General features: G+C 40.7%; 1 protein-coding gene across 2 annotated transcripts; it reads right to left on the bottom strand.

The window, feature by feature from the left end:
- Window positions 1-1,265: 1,265 nt before the first annotated feature.
- Window positions 1,266-21,868, bottom strand: GPN1 (GPN-loop GTPase 1). 2 transcript variants are annotated; one of them, XM_008700291.2, is made up of 14 exons: window positions 21,710-21,868; window positions 20,938-21,031; window positions 17,942-17,981; window positions 17,057-17,123; window positions 16,320-16,357; window positions 14,580-14,658; window positions 14,270-14,364; window positions 13,281-13,326; window positions 12,504-12,650; window positions 11,309-11,391; window positions 9,789-9,828; window positions 8,861-8,951; window positions 4,425-4,532; window positions 1,266-3,130 (listed from the first exon to the last, which is right to left on the bottom strand). In XM_008700291.2, the coding sequence occupies exons 1-14, from the start codon at window positions 21,818-21,820 to the stop codon at window positions 3,045-3,047; spliced, it is 1,125 nt and encodes a 374-aa protein (XP_008698513.2). In that variant the 5' UTR covers window positions 21,821-21,868; the 3' UTR covers window positions 1,266-3,044. The 2 variants fall into 2 exon arrangements, with proteins under 2 accessions (XP_008698513.2, XP_040478972.1); XM_040623038.1 differs by having other exon boundaries at window positions 21,683-21,814.
- Between the last annotated feature and the right edge of the window lie 36 nt (window positions 21,869-21,904).

Below are 21,904 nucleotides of genomic sequence, written 5' to 3'. Positions count from 1 at the left end.
TGTGGTCCTCCTTCAGACAGTCCTCCTCATTTTGTCCACATCGTGTCTTCTTTTTTATTCAGTAAGCACTATCCCTCAAGCTCACGACGCCAACATCAAGAGTCACATACTCTACCAACTGAGCAGCCAGCCACGTCCCTCTTCTTCGTTAGACTTACTCCATCGACCCTCATCCTTTTTGTCATTTTCTTATTTCCGTTCAGATATTTTTTTAAGATTTTATTTATTAATTTGACAGTGAGCGTGCACAAGCAGGGGGAGTGGCAGGCAGAGGGAGAAGCAGGCTCCCCCCTGAGCAAGAATCCCCATGTGGGACTCAACCTCAGGACCCCGGGATCATGACCTGAGCTGAAGGCAGATGCCCAACCAACTGAACCACCCAGTCACCTCCTCCATTCAGATTTTTAAGAATATTTCACCATGTACCTGGTTTTCTTCATTTTCTCCAGTGGAAATGAGCAAACGGGACCTGTCCAAGGACAGACTTGTGCTGATTGCTTTTGTTGCATCTACTGGGCCAGAAGAGGACAGCAGTCCATTCCTGTGCCAGAATCCAGCATCTGCACTGTGCTGCTGGCTGGGCAACCTCTGAAAGGCTAACAGTATACATCTTTCTCCTTCACATCATGTCCTCAACTTTACATTGTTACCCATCACATGACAGTATCTGCCCTGCTTGGCATCTGATAGTCACAGTCAGTATTTATTAAGTGAATGATTAGCACTGGAATTATTAGGAGTAATTAGCAAATGTGTGTTCAGTGCCTTGGTAGTGGGGGTCAGCATGTTAAATACTGCTGAAGTTTGGTTTTTGGGTGCAGAATACAGTCTTTTGAAAATTTACAGCATTCTTTTAAAGAGAGCAAAATCAAGGCACCACTTTAATTAGTACATTATTGAATGCCTTAGTGTCCCAGGCACTGAGAATAAAGGTGAAAGCAGGGGTGCCTGGGAGGCTTAGGTGGTTAAGCATCTCACTTCAGCTCAGGTCATTATCTCAAGGTCCTGAGTTCAAGCCCCGCGTCTCTGTTTCTCCCTCTGCCCCAACCCCCTCTCAAGCATGTATGCTCTATCTCTAATAATAAATAAAATCTTTTTTAAAAAATGCAATAGCAGTAATATGAGATTACAACGTAAACTCTCAGATAATTTATAAATTTGCTAATTGCCAAATCCTTAGCACACTTCTCTAAACTCCCATTCCATGCTTAGCTTCATTTTGCCCTATTTGTTTATGAAAGCAGACATCAAGCAGTCAGTTTCCATAAAGTAGTCATCTAGTATTTAATTCGTTCAGTTTGCAAACATTTATCGAGCACCTATTACGTACTGGTTCTTGTGCAAGGGATACAAAGATGAGGAAGACTTAGTTCCTGTCCTTATGGAGTGGAGCTTAAGGCATAGGCCAGACAAGGGTTTTTTTTGTTGTTGTTGTTTTAAAGTAGGCTCCATGCCCAGCATGGAGCCCAATGTGGGGCTTGAACTCATGACCCTTAGGCCTTCTAAGCTGAAATCAAGAGTCAGATGCTTAACTGACTGAGCCACCCAGGCGCCCCCAGATTAAAGAAGTATTCAGAGGCACTAAGAGGGGGTGGGGGGAAGAAAAAAAAAAAAAGTCATGCTTTGTAAATGGTTTCCTCTTGGAGCAGGTTCAAATTTTTAAGACTAGTGGTTTCTAGGTATAGAATATTGAACTTAGTATCTATAGGTATATAATCCACAGGTACACAACACTGAAATTAACACTTAAAGACAAAACAAAATACTTTTTTAGAATATTTACATTGGAGAATAGGCACCAGATGGTCAAGGTTAGGTACTCTGATAAAGCAGGTCATTTGAAGATACCTGAGATTCTCCTGGCCTGGAACGGTCACAGCCTATTTTAGCTAAAGCAGTTCTCAAACTTAATGTACATGGGAAATCCCTGAAGGACTATTTAAAACAGATTTCTAGGTCCCACCCCCACAGTTTCTGATTCAGGTCTTAAGTGTTGTGTTTCTAACAATTTCCCAGCTCATGCTGATGCTTCTGGTCCAGTGACCACACTTCAGAACCACTGAATTGGGGTACAGATTAGGGTACAGATAAAATTCCTTAAGAGAAATGCACTTTGTTTTAAGATACTGTGAAGAATGTGGAAGGTCTGCCTTACCAAGGCTATTGTATATGGAATGTGCACCTGACCCAAATCCATGGCCTTTGAGTAAATCACAAAGGATACTTTGCCTTAAAGTATAATACAAACAGTGCCTAGCTCTGTACCTGGTTACTTGGTATGTGTACATGGGAGACTTTAGTAATATCCCCTCTTTACTGAGACAGGTTTGGACATGTGGCTTTAAACCTCTGTGTTCAATAGAAGGAACCTATTTGTAATTACATAATTTTCTTATTTGAAATTATAACAGGTAGACTTACAACAAAGTTAAAATTAAAAATACTTTATCCAAGTTATCATCCCAAGCAGGATTCTTATTCGGTAATCATATGTTTTGCTCACTTTCTTCAATGAACCTGTTGTCCTGTAATGAGTTAACCCTGTGTGAGGCACGTTTCGTACCCAACATTGATTGGTTGCCAAGGAGACTCCACTGCCACCCTGGGCAAGCTTATGTTTCCTCTCCCTTTCTGATAAAAGGAGGGGAACTCATGGTTTAGGGTCATGGGCAAGATGTTGGGAAAGTAGAGTACAGATCCAGCCTGATAGAGATTTGAAGTGAATAGTAAGTTCTCACTGTTCCATCCACCAGCAGCAAAAGTACTTGAGTTCAAATGATAAAACTTGAAGCTTTAGGCTTGAAGGGATATCAGCATCCAAGAACAGAATATCCTTCCTTGCATAAATCCAAGGGAAAGGCCAAGGGAATTGGCATTTACCTGCCAGATCTGATGATTTTCTATCCCTGGCTGCATCTGAGTCAAATTTCCATTTAAGAGAAACTCTGCTACTCTGAACAAAAATGTCCTTTATAGTAGCCCCCAATCAGAGGTTAGGATAGTTCATTCCTTCACAGAGTTCCAAAATTCTGGACTTTTAGAAACTACTTGTTGTTTCTCTTCCAATACTGTGCCATTGATTCTTGCATAAAATTCTGGAATGATGGCTCTTCACGGCTTTCCTCCGTAACTACAAGGAAAAAAAGGTTATTTTTAACTTTCCCATTAGACAGGTAGATTAGAGCTGCTGTCACCAATCCATCAGAAACAGTACTCTGCTTCTAAAAAACTAAGTTTAGTTCACTTCTCGCAATGAGGCAGTATCTCCCAGAAGCATGCTCTATTTATCATGTTGCCCAAAACAATGTTTCATCTTAAGTGGGGCAAATACCTCCCTCATAAAAACTAAACTAAATGAGTGGGGCAAATACCTCCCCCATAAAAACTAAAATGAGGTCCCACTCCTAGGTATTTTTAGCCAAGAGAAATATATACAGCAATTTATTCATAATAGCTAAAATCTGGAAACAACCCAAATGGTGATCAGCTGATGAATGACTAAACGACTTGTGGTGAAAGCCACATCATGGACTATTATTCATCAATAAAAAGAACATACTTCTGATACATGGATGGATTACAAAAACATTACACTGACTGAAAAGAGTCAAATCGAAAAAGCTAAATACTGTGATTCCAATTACACAACATTCTGGAAAAAGCAAAATTATAGGAACAGGAATTAGATTAGTGATCGCCAAAAACAAAGTGCGGGCAGGGGACCAAGTAAAAACAAGCATGAGGCACTTCTGGAGGGAGTACTCTGTATCTTGACTATGATGGCTGTTACAAGTGCACATATATTTGTTAAAACTCATCAAACTATACACTCAAAAAGGGTGGGCTTTACAGTTTGTAAATTACACCTCAATAAATCTGAGTCAATGAGGCAGTTTGGATGTTAGCATCCAGCACACTGGATGGTAAAGAGAGGTTTGCTCTTGGTCGTAGCAAGAACCAAAAAGGGTGTTTCAAGAAACAGATTCTGTTCACAGTCCATAAAACTATGCCAGGTGGAACCCTTTTGGGTTTCCAGAGCCATACTATCCTCAGTGTTACAGTCCCTTCTAACCAGTTTCGGTCTGCTGAGGCCTCCTTATGCATTCTCTCCCCTCCCCCACCCCCGCCCCGCCTCATGTATTCTTAAAACAGTAATTACACCAAACAAAAATCCTGGATTTCTCAAACTGAGTTAGGACCTAAAGATGAGAAGACAAGAGACTAATAAAAAGCCTGTAATGAGCTCAGTATGAACCATTCAGTAGAAAGGCCAGGAACTCAATACATGGAACTCTTCCCCGCCGCTGTATCCGGTGCCATCTCTGCTGCACGTGTAAGGTTTCTCTCAACAAGAAGCTCCTGAGCAAACAACGTGGGGATAAGCAGCTACTCTCTTCTCATGAGCCACCTCAGCCACCTCTCACCTCTGTGATCAATATCATCAGTGTCACTGTCCGCTTCCTCATCTTCTTCATCCAAAGTTCCCCGAGTCAGGATCAAGTCAGAAGGGTCAAGCGCAGGAGAGAAACTGTCTACAGAGAAAACACCTGTCAGCAGCAAGTCACGAACCTCTGCCTCCTCAAAACGGTGACTTTGATTCAGTAACTATGATTATAAATTGGCAGGATGAAAGTGCTTGTGATAAATGTAAGTGCAGAATCTTACCTCTTCTAAATGTATTATTGTTAATACCACTTAACATTTTTACAGTAGTGTAGTTCACAAAATGCTTTCAGGATCCCAGTAACCCAAAAGGTGCTATTTTTAAGCTGAGGAAAATAATTCTCAAGTAGCTTGTCTTGGTAGGAACGTCATTCGTTCTTAGTAGCTCACAGCTTAGAAGACGCTATAGTTTTTCCCATGAAGACTAAAGACATCTGAGCAGATGCAGCGTGCTGGTGAGTCAGCGTGAAAGTGCGGAGCATGAAGGAAGATTCCTGGTGGAAATTTAAGTTCTGAGGGTCTGAAGAGAATAGTTGAAATGACAGACAGTAAAGCAGCCAGGATATTATTCAAGAAAAAGAGGGAGAGAAGAAAATGGGAAATTGAATATACTAATAGAGGCAAATTCCCTACTCGGGGAAGTGAACAAGGGCTAAGTGCCAATCAAAGTCAAAGCACCTCATTTCTGTGCAGGGGATTCAGCCTGAGAGGGTTGGACTCTAGGAGAACCTAAAAAGATGCCAAATACCGTGGAGCCACAGGAGGACATGACCACTCTCTTCAGGAGCCTAGTTGGAGAGAAGTCAGCTGGGAGGAAGGAGGCCAACAGCAGCAACACCAAGAGACACAAATCTCAAGGGGCCTGTGGTGACATGGCGTGCTAACAGTGCTTCAGTCCGTGCCCTGCTATACTTGTGATTTTCCCCAAATAATTTACTGCAAGTCCCCAGCCTTTAACAGGTTATCTGAGTATGGAAGACCTTTTGCAGCAGATTTAACATCTGCTACTTCACATAATCTTGAGTGATAAGGAGCACAGAAATTGATGTCGCTGAGGCGCACAAGGACAGCCAGGCGAGTTCACATAACTGGTAAACCCAGACAGTTTCTAGCGTCTCCCCCTCCAAGTGGCTTTGCCGTTGTCTAGTAAAGATATAGCAACAGCTTTTGTGAACACAACTTCATTCCTTTAAAGGCCAATCCATCCATAAGTGCCAGTGGGTGGGGGTGCAGAGATACTGAGTATGAGCACCAACCTAGAAACCCCTAAGAATCAATGACAAAATTAATTCAAACAATAAGAAAATTCAGGGGCACCTGGTGGCTCAGTCGGTTGAGCAACTGATTCTTAGGTTTCGGCTCAGGTCATGATCTCATGGGTCATGGGATCGAGCCCCACATTGGGCTCCTTGCTCAGCACAGAGTCTGCTTCTAATTCTTTCTCTCTTCCTCACCCTCCCCTAGTGCCACTCCCATTCCATGCATGTATTCTCTCTCTCTCAAATAAATCTTCAAAAAATATTAAAAACCAAAAAAATTCAGTAAACTAGCAAAATATAAAGACTAATATATGGAAATGAAAAGCCTTCATATAGGGGCGCCTGGGTGGCTCATTCGTTAAGCATCTGCCTTCGGCTCAGGGCGTGATCCTGGCGTTCTGGGATCGAGCCCCACATCAGGCTCCTCCACTGGGAGCCTGCTTCTTCCTCTCCCACTCCCCCTGCTTGTGTTCCCTCTCTCGCTGGCTGTCTCTCTCTGTGTCAAATAAATAAATAAATAAAATCTTAAAAAAAAAAAAAGCTTTCATATACACAAACATAACCAGTTTGAAGATATAATGGTTCAAAAAATTCCATTTTCAACACTAACAAAGAAGATAAAATACTTGGAAAATTTTAACAAGAACTATGCAAAAACCACATGAGGAAAACTCCTGAAAAATACAAAAGTACACTCGAAAATATAAACATATTCCTTGTTCTTGGATAGGGAGACTCAACATGAGTTTGCAGTTGACCCTATATTAACATACATCATGCAATGCCAATAAAAATACCAAAGAGTTTTTTTAGCAAACAAAATAAGCTGATGCTAAAGTTCATGTGCAAAAACAAACATGCAACATGCAAGAATAGCCAGGGAAACACCAAAAAAGAAAAATATGAAAAGGGACTAGCCATGGCAGACATTAAAACATTCTATAAAGGCCCTACGTAATTGTAACAGTGTGGTACAGACACATAAATGACAGTCCAGAAGAATAAAATGGGAAGTCCAAAAATACACCCAAGTACACACGGAACGTTAGTATACCATACAGGTAGCATCTCAGATCGCTGCGGCAAAGGCAGACTTTTTGAGAAACAGGGCAGGTACAACTGCTTATGGAAAAGGTAACACAGAACTATGCTTTACACCATACCCAGGAATAAACTCTAAATGGATCAGGGATCTAAATGCAGAAAATGAGAGGCACCTGGGTGGCTCAGTCGGTTAAGCCTCTGACTCTTGGTTCCAGCTCAGGTCATGATCTCAGGGTCATGAGATCAAGGCCCACTTGGCTTCCGTGCTCAGTGCAGAGCCTGCTGGAGATTCTTTCTCCTCCCTCTCCTTCCCCCTCTGCTCCTTCCCCCTGCTCACACGGGTCGTTTTCTCTCTCTCTCTCTCTCTCTCATAAATAAAAATCTTTAAGTATAGATAATGGGGCACCTGGGTGGCTCAGTGGGTTAAGAGTCTGCCTTCAGCTCAGGTCATAATCCCACGGTCCTGGGATCGAGTCCCGCATCGGGCTCCCTCCTCGATGGGAAGTCTGCTTCTCCTTCTCCCTTTGCCCCTTCCCCCACTCGAGCTCTCTCTCGCTCACTCGTTCTCTCTCAAATAAATATTTAAAAAATAAATACAATGAAACCATATAAGTACTACAATAAAACATTAGTGAATTCCTCTTTCACACAGTATAGGTATGGGATTCCCAATTATGACTCAAAATCCAGATGCAGTAAAAGAGAAGGCAAGTAAATCTGACTACATCAAAACAAAACAAAAACTTTCACCTGGCAAAATAACACCATGGACAAAGTCAAAAAACAAGTGACAAACAGAAAATACTTCTAACAGGCATCACAGAAAAATGGATACTATCTCTATTACATTAATGGATACTGAAATGAGTGGGTAAACATGTGAAAATTAAAAGGATATTCGTATTGTCTCAAAGCACCACCCAACAAAATACTTATTATATTATAAAGGGAAAAATAACTTTACAATGAAAACCTGGCAGACACCACTTTAAGCGAGTAATCAAAATTAACACCACCAATGATGGGACAAATCTACATCGTGGGCCTCCAGATGTCGTGCATGGAACAATCACAACTTCACTTCTGTCAAGCACAGCCAACAATGAGCCACCTGAATTGAGCCCTGAGGGAATATCAGACAAACCCAAACTGAGGAACACTCTATAAAATATCTGTCCCATACACTTCAAAATTGTCATTGCCATGAAATACAAAGAAAAACAAAGAAGGAGAACAAGAGTCAAGACAACTAAATGCAATACAGATCCAGGATTTTCTCCTGCTACCTAGGGCAAATGGCTACATATAAATAAGGAACATATCAGACAACAGTATCAGAGTTAATTTCCTAATTTTTAGTAATGAGTTTGTACAAAATATCCTTGTTTTTAGGAAATACACGCTCAAGTATTCAAAAATCATATTCAAGAGTAAATCTATTACTTAAATGATTTCAAAAAAGAATATATATATAACATATATTGTTTAAAAATACATTTATATGCTTATATATAAAGCCATACATGAGAAAAATAAAGAGAATGAAGTAAATGTGGTAGAATGTTAACAATTTGCAAAGCTGGTTGAATGTATACAGTAATTCCTATACTAGCGACACAATTTTTCTGTTTATCTGAAAGTAGGTAAAAATAAACAAACAAAAAGGCAGGGGGGTGGAGGGTAAAAAGTATTTAAGAAAACTGTGGGTGGGAGGATGGAGTAATTGGGTGATAGATGTTAAGGAGGGCACTTAATGTAATGACCACTGGGTGTTATATACAACTAATGAATCATTAAACTCTACCCTGCACCTAACAATGCACTGTATGTTAACAACTTTAAATTTTTTTTTTTAGTGTTTAAGAAAATAGAGAAGATATTGAGTATCTTGCCAAAGTAAAGCAGAAACTACCCAAAGAGGAAGAACTCAAAGTGGTATAGTTATATACAACTTTCAGGAGTTTACCTTTCCAAATCACACACAAAGTAAATGTGATATAATAAATACATTGATCAATCTCAAACACCACATTATCTTTATCCTTTCCCTCTCTTAGAAGTGGAAGTAAGCATATCCTCCTTTTAGTTCTGAACACCAGGAGATCTTCCAATACCTGTAGCAGTCCCTGCATCCAAGGCTACAGAGCCCATATCTTTCCGAAGGCGTTCCAGTTGTTCCTTCTGCTGCTGGCTCTGCGCACTGGCCTGTACACACAGAGAAAATTATCTTCATATTAAAGAAGGAGTCCTAGGGGCTCCTGGGTGGCTCAGTCAGTTAAGCATCCAACTCTTGATTTTGGCTCAGGTCATGATCTCAGGTTCGCTGAGTGTGGAGCCTGCCTAAGATTCTCTCTCTCCCTCAACCCCTCCCCCTAACTAACGTACTCACTCACTCTCTCTCCAAAATAAATAAAATAAAATCTTAAAAAAAAAAAAAGCCCCGAGTTAGATGCCAGACTTCTAACAGGAGATGACTAAATATACAAATACTAGAGGCTATTTAGACACTGAGGCAGGTGAGACATGCCAGATACAGAAACACCAAGCAGTGTGGGCCCAGAGAAGCACAAGTTCAGACGGGAGGACTCTGCAGACAGAATTAGAGGTTTCAGAAATTGGACATAAGAACACATCAAAAGATCCCTCAAGCAGACACAGCAGTGGTAAGGGACCCAATGCAGCTGAAGAGGACAGGCCAAGTGATCATTTGGAATAAGCACTGTGAACTACCTCTTTTTTCTTAAAAATTTATAACCAGTCCTTAAATGAGCCTCGGGAGTAGGAGTGGGGTGGGACCTAAGAAGTGCTTAACAAATGTAACAAGAAAAATCAAATTTTAAAAAATTCAAATAAAGAGAAGAAAAACAATCAGGGGGTCCTTCTGCATCTAGACAGCACACACACAAATTTACCAATTTAAATAACAAACATCTAAAAGATACACTGATAGCCAAAACAAAAGCATTTATGGCAGGAGGATTAGTGCATGGTTTGAAGTTATTTTTTAGTGGCCCAAAATACACAAATAGCCTCCTCTCTTACCAGTGACTTCTTCAGACGTTCATATTCAGGACGATATTCCCTGGAAAGAGAAAACACTTTCTAAATTCCTTTGTTTAATAATCCGTCCTGCCCGCCCCCACATCACTTCTATTTTCCTAGGTCCTTGCCAGTAACAGAAGACCTTACTTCACCGAACATTATATGTAACAAGTCCTAGTCACTGAGATTCTGTCCCTATGGAATTAAAAGTCAAGATGCTTGCCCCCACACTGAAACTAGCAAAGAGACAAAAGACTGCTGGCCAGGAATGATTAAGTCCGGAGTCCATGACTCATGAGCTCATCACTTGTTTGGATAAAACTGAGATGAATGAAAGAAAGGAGGCCTGGGGCACCTGGGTGGTTCAGTCGGTTAAGCGTCTGCCTTCGGCTCAAGTCATGATCTCAGGATCCTGGGATCGAGCCCCACATTGCGCTCCCTGTTCAGCGGGGAGCCTGCTTCTCCCTCTCCCTCGGCCCTCCCCCTGCTTGTGCGTGTGTGTGTGTGTGCGCATGCGTGCACTCTCTCTCTCTCTGTCAAATAAATTAAGAAAAAAAAAAAAAAAAAGGAGGCCTGTTGGGCTCAGGAAGCCCAGTATGTAATTGTGTGGCTTATCTGGGCAATAACAAAAGGATACAGAAGGGTCTATCCTGAGACTTTGGGAACACAGAAAGACACCTTGTCTGATGAATCAAAATCAAAAGAATGTGTCTAAAAACCATGTGGTTGTTAGAATCTTGCTAAGTATGAAGCCAAAGGAACATGCTAGTAAGCAGCCAATTATCATGCCACCAGCCCGAGGAAAGTACTCTGATTACACTTTCCTGTAAGTAAACAGAATTCCAGTATTAACCATGATAATAGTAATAACCATTTATCATGAAGTGTGCTTGCTATGTGTCAGCAATCATGCTTGGTGCTTGGATATATTTTCTCAAATAATGCTCACAACAACCTTAACAATAAATGTTATTATCCGTGACCTACAAATGATGAAAACTTGCTAAGGCCACTCATTTATTCAGTGGAGAAAATAGAAATCCAACCTATGTTTGTCGGACTCCAAAGTCTCTGTTCTTAATCCAGGGTCAGCCAATGTGGCAAACAGACCAAATCATGCCTATTTTTGTAAATAAAGTTTTACTGGAACACATCCGTGCCCAATCATTTGCAAATTGTTTATGGATGCTTTTGCCCTAAAATGACTGTTGAGCAACTGCAACAAAGATCGTATGGCCCACAAAAGCCTAAAATATTTACTATCTGGCTTTTTACAAAAGAAGTCTGAAGACTCCTGCTCTTAATCATTCAATACAGCGAAGGTTTTATACTACTATTTTTTAAAAAGGTTAATGGGGACTTGTTACCCTTTAGTGTACACATACAGATCCAGTACACATACACGTGGCAAATATAATACCTACACTATGAAAACCAAAATGCTTTGCTGGCAAAACAGCTATCATATCAGATTGTAGGTTACTAGAAATGTCATCAACAGGATTTTCCTTTATCCTTACCTTTCATATTCTTCTGCAGCACTGGTCACTTGCACGAAGAGTTCATCTAAGCCTGTACCCAGAACAGCAGACACACCCACCACCTGCCAAAAGCATCATTGCCACTGAGGAAACCATGTATTTTTAAATGGTGTACATTACTTTGTTTAAAAATCATAAGATCTTCATAAAAGTTGTTAAGATACTTCAAGAAGTCTCTGGCAAAGAGTGAAGCCAAAACAAAACAAAACAGCACACATACTCAAAAGCCATGGAAAAAAGTCTATGGAAAAGAGAGGACTAGAAAAAAAAGAATTAGGAGAAACACAGAGCAAGACTTCTCATCTATTCCCTGTCAAATCCAACTACTGTTCTCTATAAAAATCAGTATCGCAATGCCTTTGCTTGGGCAATTACCATCCTCCTGCCACCCCGACGCACTTTTGCTTATAAAATCCGTACCTTTCCTGGGTGCCTGGGTGGCTCAGTCGGTTAAGCGTCTGCCTTCAGCTCGGGTTGTGATCCCAGGGTCCTGGGATTGGGTCCTACATTGGGCTCCCTGCTCAGCAGGGAGTCTGCTTCTCCCTCTGCCTGCCGCTCCCCGGCTCGTGCTCACGCTCTCACGCGCATGCACACACGCACACACACAAACACACACAAATAAATAAAATCTTAAAAAAAATTAAAAAATAAATCGTACCCTTCCTTCAAAGCATACCTCTAATACTATATCCTCCAAAATTCCTCATTTCAAGAGTGATCTGCCCCTCACGAGCATCAGGCCCAACCTCCAAGGTCCTTACCACAATATATCAAGTTTCAATTCCGTATGTAGCCTTCTCTTCAAACTAAACCATAAACTCAAAAGGGAGGGCCTTTACCTTATCTTTTCTTTTTCTTTTTAAGGAATCTCAGCGCCCAACGTGGGGCTCAAACTCACGACCCCAAGATTAAGAGCCAGCCATATGCTCTATTGACTGAGCCAGCCAGGTGCCCCTACCTTATTTATCTTTTAAACCTCCAGGTTTAAAACTGGACAGCAACATGCAAAAGAATGAAAAAAACCCCACAAAACACCAATTTTTAATAAGTAATGTTTAAATGCTTTTTTTATTAAGGTTAACGAACTTCTTTTCTAAGATAGGTTCAAAGCCAGCCCTACAGGTAAAGAGGTTGTCTGAAGGGACTGTCAGTATAAGCAGAGGAGAAAGTTTACCCTAAGTGAGCTGTAAAACTCATCTAACACCAGGCTCATTGAACGAGTCAGGTTACTGACGTATGTAGTCTCTTGATTCAAGGCATCTTGGAAAGCCTCAAAATCTTGCATCCATTCCACTGCAAAGCTGTGATCAATGATGTCAGTCTGTACCAGAGAGAAGTCAACTATCAGCAACCAGAGACGTGCTTAGATATCAAACATCAAAAAAATTTTAATTAAGAGGCGACAACAAAGCAATTATTCAGATATTTTTTCTCTGCTTCCCCCATTTCCTCCTCCACTACAACAAACTATAAAGGGCCAAGACTACTATAAATAATGAAATGAAGATATGTGTTCTCTTGGTTGAAGCAGACCCTTCACTATCCACTGCCAAGTGACCACAGCGAGAGTAGATGCCAGCACATTCTAGGCTCTGAAGTCATGTAGTCTCATGAATCCTACCTCTCAACCCAACAACAGTGAAGTTTCCTGTTTTGTGACAGCCGATAAGCTAGCAGTCCCTCCCCCATATACACAGTTGCAATTCTGAGGGATAACCTATACGCTCTGGTTGAGGGGCTACTCTCTCTAGTTTAAAATTACTTTGATGAGAGCCAGTGATAAATATTCATCCAATCTGACTGAATCTTTTTCATACAAGTGCTCATGACTTTCAGATAAGTTTGAATCTGTTCTCCGACATGTGAAAATCCTCACCTACCCAAACCTTCCAATAACACAAGGTTCTGATGAAAAAGAAATACTGACCCACAACAGGAAGGATCCACTTACTTTATTCATAACCACAATGAAAGGCAGCTTGGTTTTGTACAAGATGCTAAAAATCAAACATTAAGACATTATTAGTAAAAAAACACTTAAGCTCTTGCTTGCCCAGTGTCAGTGAGTTGGAACTGAGTAAAGAGAAGTGGAATGGGTTCACACTCTACACAAAGGTATCCATTCTCACACAGCCCTCACACTCTCCTCTCCCAAGAGGAAAAACCACCACTACTATCAAGCAAAAAACACACACACATTCTCTCTCCTTCTTGGAATAATAATGCTTTGATACTGACCTTGTTTTTTGTGTATGGGTTTTTGGTCTGGTTGTTGTTTTTTACCAAGTAATTGTCTTTTAAACATTTAACAAATATGGAAACAAAAAAACGCTATCAGTCATCAGATTTCTATTTAGACTAGGATTTCTTGCATCTAAGAAGAAGGGAAATCTCTAGTCATATTAGAAGGCACAAATGCTAGTAATGGCCTCTGTGTACCCCCCAAATAAATTCTCTCAGATTTAATAATAGTTCGCCTTGCTCCTATGTCTACTGCACTCACATACCTTGGTGAGGCATGTCCTTTTGTCCCTAATGACACCAAGCTGGGGCAAACTTGTGCTTTGTGGAATTATTGATAAATCTCTTTATTCATAATCTCTCATATCACAACACAGAAAGGGAGCATTTAGACCAGAGGGCACTATTCTTTTTAGACTTGTTTCATTCAACCAGGAGCAACTACCAAAAGGTTCATATTCACACACCGCCTGTTTCTGCAACAAGCAAGGCAGGAAGCTGAGAAGCTGCTCACAGAGTACGCCAACACACGTGCCTCTTTTCTCTTCTAACCTCTCCCCAGCTCACAACTACTAAACCGAGGGGCACATCTGAATGAGCACAAATCCAGGTTGGCAAGCACTCAGGACTCAAATACAGAAGAGGAAAGAGGTCGCCTCCCACCTTGATGTCATAGCGTGCCCACCAGCAATCAATTACCTGCAGGCATACAGCATATTGGACATGAAGGTCACTGGGTTGGTACTCCTTGATGTGTCCATTACATAAATGACAACTGTTGGAAATGAGGATGCCTGAAGCCACAAAATAATCACAGCCTTAGTCCAAGGGCTCATGATCTACCCCCAGTCTCTTTTCCCACCTTCCTTAGCAAGGGAGAACCACCTGAGGCAGGGTATACAGAGCTTCCACAACTCCCTCCCACATACGGTCCCATGCAATAAAAAGATGCTTACTTAACCAGTCCAGCTCTCTAGTTACTCTCAGTAACCAGTCCTACAATACTCACCAGGGCCTCAGTAATGATTGTTCCAGAAGCTGACCACGTGAACACCTCAATCTGTCCGGGTGTGTCAATCAAGACATACCTGTGTCAAGAATGACCATTAAAGAAGTATTACACCTGTGCAATGCTGAAAGATATTCTGCACACAGAACACCGAACACCTGGTTACCCGAGACTGGAATAACCTCTTCACACTGTCAAGTCTAACTTCCTCCCACTGCCCTTAAAACGTATACCACGTTCCCCCAGGCTCTGTTCAATGTCCAATATTCATGCTACCAGGCAGGAGCAGCAGTCCACATACTGCTGCGAATGCTCACACAGGGAACTGTGATAGTTTTAGAAACACACTGCATTAAAAATGAGAGATAAACAAAACCAGAAGGCAAATCTCTTGGGAAACCATCTGGTTTCTTGGGGTGGGGGTGGGAGGGAAGGTAGGTGGAGGAAAAGGAGGAATAGAAGGATAGGGGAGTTAAGAGCTAAATAAAGGGTTTCTTCTTGAGGTGATGGAAATATTCCAAAAGTGACTACAGTTATGGTTGCACAATTCTGTGAATATACTAAAAGCGTACACTGACTGTACGTTTTAAATGGTATATAAATTACATCTAAATAAAGCTGTTTTTAAAAATGAGCAAAACTTTTTGAAGACATTTCTCCAAATACGTATCAATGGCCAAAAAGTACATAAAATGATGTTTAACATCTTTAATCACTGAGGAAATATAAATCAAATCTGATAACACAATGAGACATTTCACACTCACTGACATGGGTATAACCAAAAACAAGGACAATAACAAGTGTTGGTGAGGGTGTGGACCAGGAACCCTCACACAATGCTGGTGAGAATGTAAAATTGTGCAGCCACCAGAGCTGGGGTGGGAAGGGAGAATAACAGGAACTGCTAATGAGTATAGAGTTTCTTTTGAGGAGAAAAGAGAGTTCTGGAAATTAGATAGTGGTAATCAGTATATAACCTTATGAATATACTAAAAACCACTACACTGTATACTCAAAAATTAGAATGGACCTTTGGTATGTGAATTTATATCTCAATAAAGCTATTATTTTTTTTTAAACTACCTCTAGTAGTTTTTTATAAAAACGTTTTTGTGAAACACCTTATCCATCCATCCTTCTACGTATATATGCATGGACATATGTGGAATAATGGTCACTGATAGTAATAATGACAATAATACATATAATAATACTATTTGTTATACATTATAAAATAATATCACACAATATAATAGTAATAGTGATGATAGTTATTTCTACTGGGAATTACGGTGAAATAGTTTCATCTTTTAAATATTATGCATGGTTTTAATTCTCTATAATGAGCATATGGTCTTTTTTTCTTTTTAAGATTTATTTTTAAACAAGGGTTAGAAAGGTGTTTCAGAGATTTTAATGCCAACAAATGGAGTTTTCCCAAGAGAAGGCAGGTAGACAACTGAATTTGGACAAAGTTTCAAAAAATACCTCCTAGGAAGCCATGGGCATATATAACAGTGATTGGGGGCAGGATACTATTAAATCTAGCTCTTCACTGTATATCACCTTAATGTGGATTTTTTGTTTGTTTGTTTGGTTTTTTTGCCCACTTTTTTTTTTTTCACTTCTAATGGTTTCATCTCAATCTACACCCTTTCAGAGTTTGATGGTATCCTGAAATCCTCAAGACATGTCAACTACAGAGTAATAAATTGGTGTTAAACTGAAATGACTTACTTAGACACGTTCTGGGCCTTCTCGATAAATTTCATCACCTAAAAGAAAAAGATGCCAGATACAACAGGATCCATTTTCAACACAAAAATCACCCTTTCCAGGGTAGCCTGCCTTACAGGCACTATCGACTATTCAATCTCTGTTTTCTCAATCTCAGGGCACCACCTAATAAACTCAATGAACTAAAGAAACACAGCCACACCGGCAGCACTGCAACACCCCAGAGTATACTGCAAGGTCCTGAGAAGGTAAAGACGATCTGTCACTGTCGGGATGTATCTCTTGGTGCTTCAGTAAAATGTTAACAGCCTGTCCCACGGAGTGACATCAGGGTAAAAAATTAGTGATTACAAAACACTCTTATGGAAGTAGGTGGTAGAGAAAAACCTAAACAGTGACAATTATTTGTCACATGTAAAAAGCCCCATTATCTTTCCATTCTATGCCTCCTAGCCCGTCCCACTCCCCAACCCTCCACTCCATCCTCAAGGTGACACTACAAGCCAAGATCAAGAAAAGAACCTGGATTTTTGTTTTATTGGCCGTCACAAATGCTAAATGTGAAGTGTCTCACAACATTGATCATCCTATCATAACCTACTTCTCTACCAAAATGCGTACTTATTTTCTATGTATATCCAAGTTTATTGCTCTTCTCTCTCAATATGAGCAAGCTAAGGCATTTAAAAGTCACAGGTTTTTACACAGCCATGCCTATAAAGTAAGGACAGACATACCTGATCAAATCTGGTAGCAAAGAGATTAAGTGATGTCACTATACCACCATTGGGCCCAAGCCCATACCTGGATACTAAGTTGAGGATTTAAATTACTTACAGATCAATTTAGATGATGAAATTCACACTTAGGATATCATTCACACAAATAGCATTGTAACATTAGTGTTCCATGAACGGATACTGGCAGCTAATCCTTGACATATCACATAATCTTAACCTCACAAGGAATTTTCATTATCAACATCTTCCTCATTCCTTTATCATTTTGGGGATGCCAAGGCAAAATGAAGAAATTAAGGTGACCAAAATGTAAAAGATAGATGGATCTGACAGTGACAGCTTAATACCATTAGCCATTAAGATCATCTTAAAATATCATTAAGATCTCACACTCCTTGCTCTGATCCTCACTGATCAAGCAACCTGCTAATTAGAATTAGTCTATCCACTAGACCCATCTACACGGAAAGTGCACATTTCATACAGCAATGTACTAAGAGTTGATCCTCCTAAATAAACCTACTCATTTCTGAGTCTCCCAGTCAGAGGAGGCAGTGGCCTCCAAGGCGATACTACTTTGTGGAACCAGGCACAGCACCAGCTAGCCTCTCACTCTCCATGCTCTCTATTCACAACAGCCTGGTAGTCCGGGAAGATGGTAAGAGAACTGAAACCACAAGCTGAAACAGTATTTCTAATCACCTAAAAATACCTCTCCTCCCATTCATCTTTCCATCCTCCTAATTAAATTACTTTAAAGCAATTAAATGCTTTTGCTAGTATATTTCACAAAGAAATGCAAAAACACTCTCAAAGCCACAAAAAACAGACAGTAACCAGTCAGGGATGAGTCAGCACCGAAGCAGATGCTGAAAAGGATACTGTTTCATGACTTCTTTATACTTCACAGTGTCACGAATATCTGGGGGGAGAAAAAGAATTCACTGGAATTTAACACATAGAAACAATGTAGTTTGAGACCCTCCACCTACAGTATCCTCAGACAATGGGCCTCTCAAATCATCTCTGCTTCCTCTGAGGAAAAGAAATAAGTTTCTCTCTTGGTATATCTCAGTTACTTTTCAAATCTGTTTTCTAAATTTTTAAGCTAAGGTCATCTAACTGTGATAGGGAAAAAAAAAACAAGATCATGAAGAGAAGAACAGAAAGGCAGAAGTACCTTCTCTCCCAGCAAGAAGCTGAAACCAGCCTTTCAGGGTTCCCTTGTCTGAATTCTCTTCTACTAATTCCCCCCAGCTTCACAAAGGTTTCCTTCCTTACAAAAGATAACCGGGAAGTAACCCATGAAAAATGTTAGCTAAGAGCTCAGAAGTTATGGTAGAAATGGTCTGAGACAAGGAGAAAAGTTTTGTTTGTTTGTTTTTTAAGTAATGTGGCCAAGCTGGGGGTTTTGGGGGGGGGGGTTGATTTTGAGATTTTTTTTTTCCCTTAACTTATTTGAGAGAGAGAGCACGCAAGAGCAGGGGAAGGAGCAGAGAGGGAGGGTGATGGAAAGGGAAAGAATCTCAAGCAGACTTCCCACTGAGACTTCCCGCTGAGCCCCAATGAGGGGCTCGATCCCATGATCCTGAGATCATGAACTCAGCTGAAACCAAGAGTTGGATGCTTAACCAACTAAGCTACCCAGGCGCCCCAGAAGAAGTTTTGTACAACTTAAATACCTTATCAGTGACCATACGCACAGAAAAACGGAGCTAAAAAAAAAATGCGGAATTGTTGAAACACTATAATGTACACTGAAACTAATATAATATTGAATGCTAACTATACTGGAATTAAAATAAAAGTAAAAATAAAAATTAAGAAAAGAAAAAGGGAGCTAAAATCAAGAAAAAAGTTTATTTACTAACTGCCTACTGGTAACGAAGGTAATGCAGACATGATTTTTCAAAGGGAATTAATGCATCTGGTAATATCTAACTAAACCTGTCTACCAGCCTGTAGACCCCACCAACTATTAGAATTCCATCTTTTTTTAAAACTTTAGGTATAGTTGACACATAGTATCTTACTAGTTTCAGGTTTACATCATAATGATTCAATATTTTTATATATTTCAAAATGATCTCCACAATAAGTCTGGTTACCATCTGTCACCATACAAAGTTATTTTATTATTGACTATATTCCCTATGCTGTATGTCATATCCCCATGACTTACAGCATACCTGGATGTTTGTATCTCTTAATCCCCTTTACCTATTTCCCTCACCTCCCAACTCCTCCCTGCTCTTGTAACCAACAGTTTGTTTCCTGTATCTATGAGTCTGTTTCTGCTTTGTTTTGTTTTTTAGATTCTACATATAAGTGAAATCATAAGGTATTTGTCTTTCTCTGTCTTGGTTTATTTCACTTAACATAACACCCTCTAGGTCCATCTATGTTATCCCGAATGGTAAGATTTCATTCTTTTTTATGTCTGAGTAATTTTCCATGGTATATATATATATACCACATCTTCTTTATCCAGTCATCTATCAACAGATAGAAGTCCATCCTTTAAATGAAAAGATATCAACTTTTCCCCAAACTCTTCCCAAAATGATCTCTGCTTAACAAGATTTTCCTTTATTAGTATGATTGGGGTACAAGCAGCTTAAAGGATTAAGAAGAGACAAAGAGGGAGAGGATTAGCACAGTGACACCTTGGAAATCAGGAGGCCCCTAGATCCTAACAAGAATCGTAACACTGGGGGCGCCTGAGTGACTCAGTCGTTAAGCGCCTGCCTTCGGCTCAGGGCGTGATCCCGGCGTTATGGGATCGAGCCCCACATCAGGCTCCTCCGCTATGAGCCTGCTTCTTCCTCTCCCACTCCCCCTGCTTATGTTCCCTCTCTCGCTGGCTGTCTCTATCTCTGTCAAATAAATAAATAAAATCTTAAAAAAAAAAAAAAAAAAAGAATCGTAACACTGAATCATATCCACTCTTAATTTTTTTCACAGTCACAAATTCTCTGAAAGTTTGATGATAACTAGAAACCTCTCCCCAAAACAATGCATATATGCATATATATACACATTTTCCCATGTAACTTTGGGAGTGGAAGAAAGGTTCCTATAGATCAGTAAGTGAACTACCACACAAAAATCCTTTCTCTAAACTTTTGAGAAAGAAACTAAAAAAACAGGTTTATGTATCAGAGCCTGCTGAAGGTTTTATGACCTTGAGGTGAGAGGACTGTTATTATCCCAAATAACGATAGCCTGACACCAACTGGTCAGAAAGAAGGGAGACATAACAGTGAGAGGTAAGGAAATAAACTTAGGGAAAGGAGTAAACAAAGGAAAATGTGAATAAGGGAGAAGGCTTATTTAGAGATTCTAGGAAATTCAAGGAAAATGAAAGTAGTTTAGAAGAAATGAAAATGAGGGGCACCTGGGTGGCTCAGTCAATTAAGTGTCTGACTTCGGTTGAGGGCATGATCCCAGGGTCCTGGGATGGAGGGAGCCTTCTCTCTCTCCCTCTGCCCCTCCCCCTGCTCTCTCTCTCTTTCTCTCTCAATAAATAAAATCTTTTAAAAAAATGAAAATGAGGGGCGCCTGGGTGGCACAGCGGTTAAGCGTCTGCCTTCGGCTCAGGGCGTGATCCCAGCGTTCTGGGATCGAGCCCCACATCAGGCTCCTCTGCTATGAGCCTGCTTCTTCCTCTCCCACTCCCCCTGCTTGTGTTCCCTCTCTCGCTGGCTGTCTCTGTCTCTGTCAAATAAATAAATAAAATCTTTAAAAAAAATAAAATAAAAATAAAAAAATAAAAAATAAAAAAATAAAAAAATGAAAATGAAAGCATTAAAGACTGGTGGGCTGGAGGCTTTCCATTTTCTGAGGGACTTCGCACAGTTCTGTTACAATTTACTCACCAATATTGGCAGGAAAGGGTACTTCATGTACAGCTGGGTCCAGATTAATCACATAAGGTGGAGAGCCTTGGCTATGCAGGTGTCCAGTAAGCCTCTGCAGAGTTATGAGAAGAGGAAGGGAGTGACACAAAGAGGTAATGATAAGGGGCCAAGATTCCTTTATCAATCACACCTAAAGACTTCTGCCACTTACATTTCCCTCTACCTGAAATATTCGTCCCCAATATTCACCTCCAACATTCAACTCTCATAAATGCTATCTTTTCTTTATCACCCATCTAACAGAGTCTGCCCTATTCTCGATCACTTATTTACTTGATTTGTGTGAGGTTTTTTTTCTATCACTCCCATTAAAATATTAGCTCCAAAAAGCGGGAACCTCGTCAAATTCAATAGCTGTATCTCCAGTGCTTGAAACATAAGAACTGCGCAGGAAATAATTCTTCAGTAATCTACACCAAAAGCCTGTGTGCTAGCACTGTATTAATTGCCAGTGATATGTAAGCCTCTGCCTTCGAGGAGTTGGCAATTTTACCGGTAAGATAATTCCAGAACAACGTGGTAAGGTGTACCAAATATGAACTGCGGGTGCGAAGAAGAGTCCAAAAAGGCCAGCTTAGGAAGGAACCGGAGTTGCTGGCAAGTTCCTTAAAGCCACACGCGGGTCCCCTCCAACTCCCCTGAGAGACCTCGCTCCCGTTCTCCCTGGCCTTCCGCCCACCACTTGACAACCTCTCGCGCGCACCTACTACGCCCGCGCCGTGTACGTCACCTGCACAAAGGTGGTTTTCCCAGATCCCGCCATTCCCAACACCAACAGACAAACTGGGGGCCGAGGACCCCCCGAAGCCTGCAACTCAGCTGCCTCCGCGGGGGCCGCCATCTTTCTCCTGGCTCCGCCCACTCTACCATAGAGACGCCTCGTGCCTAGAGAGGCTTCGATGACGCTAGAGGCGGAGAGAGAGGC

Source organism: Ursus maritimus, unplaced genomic scaffold (assembly GCF_017311325.1).
Source record: "Ursus maritimus isolate PB19 unplaced genomic scaffold, ASM1731132v1 scaffold_6, whole genome shotgun sequence".
In the NCBI taxonomy this organism is placed as follows: domain Eukaryota; kingdom Metazoa; phylum Chordata; class Mammalia; order Carnivora; family Ursidae; genus Ursus; species Ursus maritimus.
This window is presented reverse-complemented; position numbering and strand designations above follow the sequence as displayed.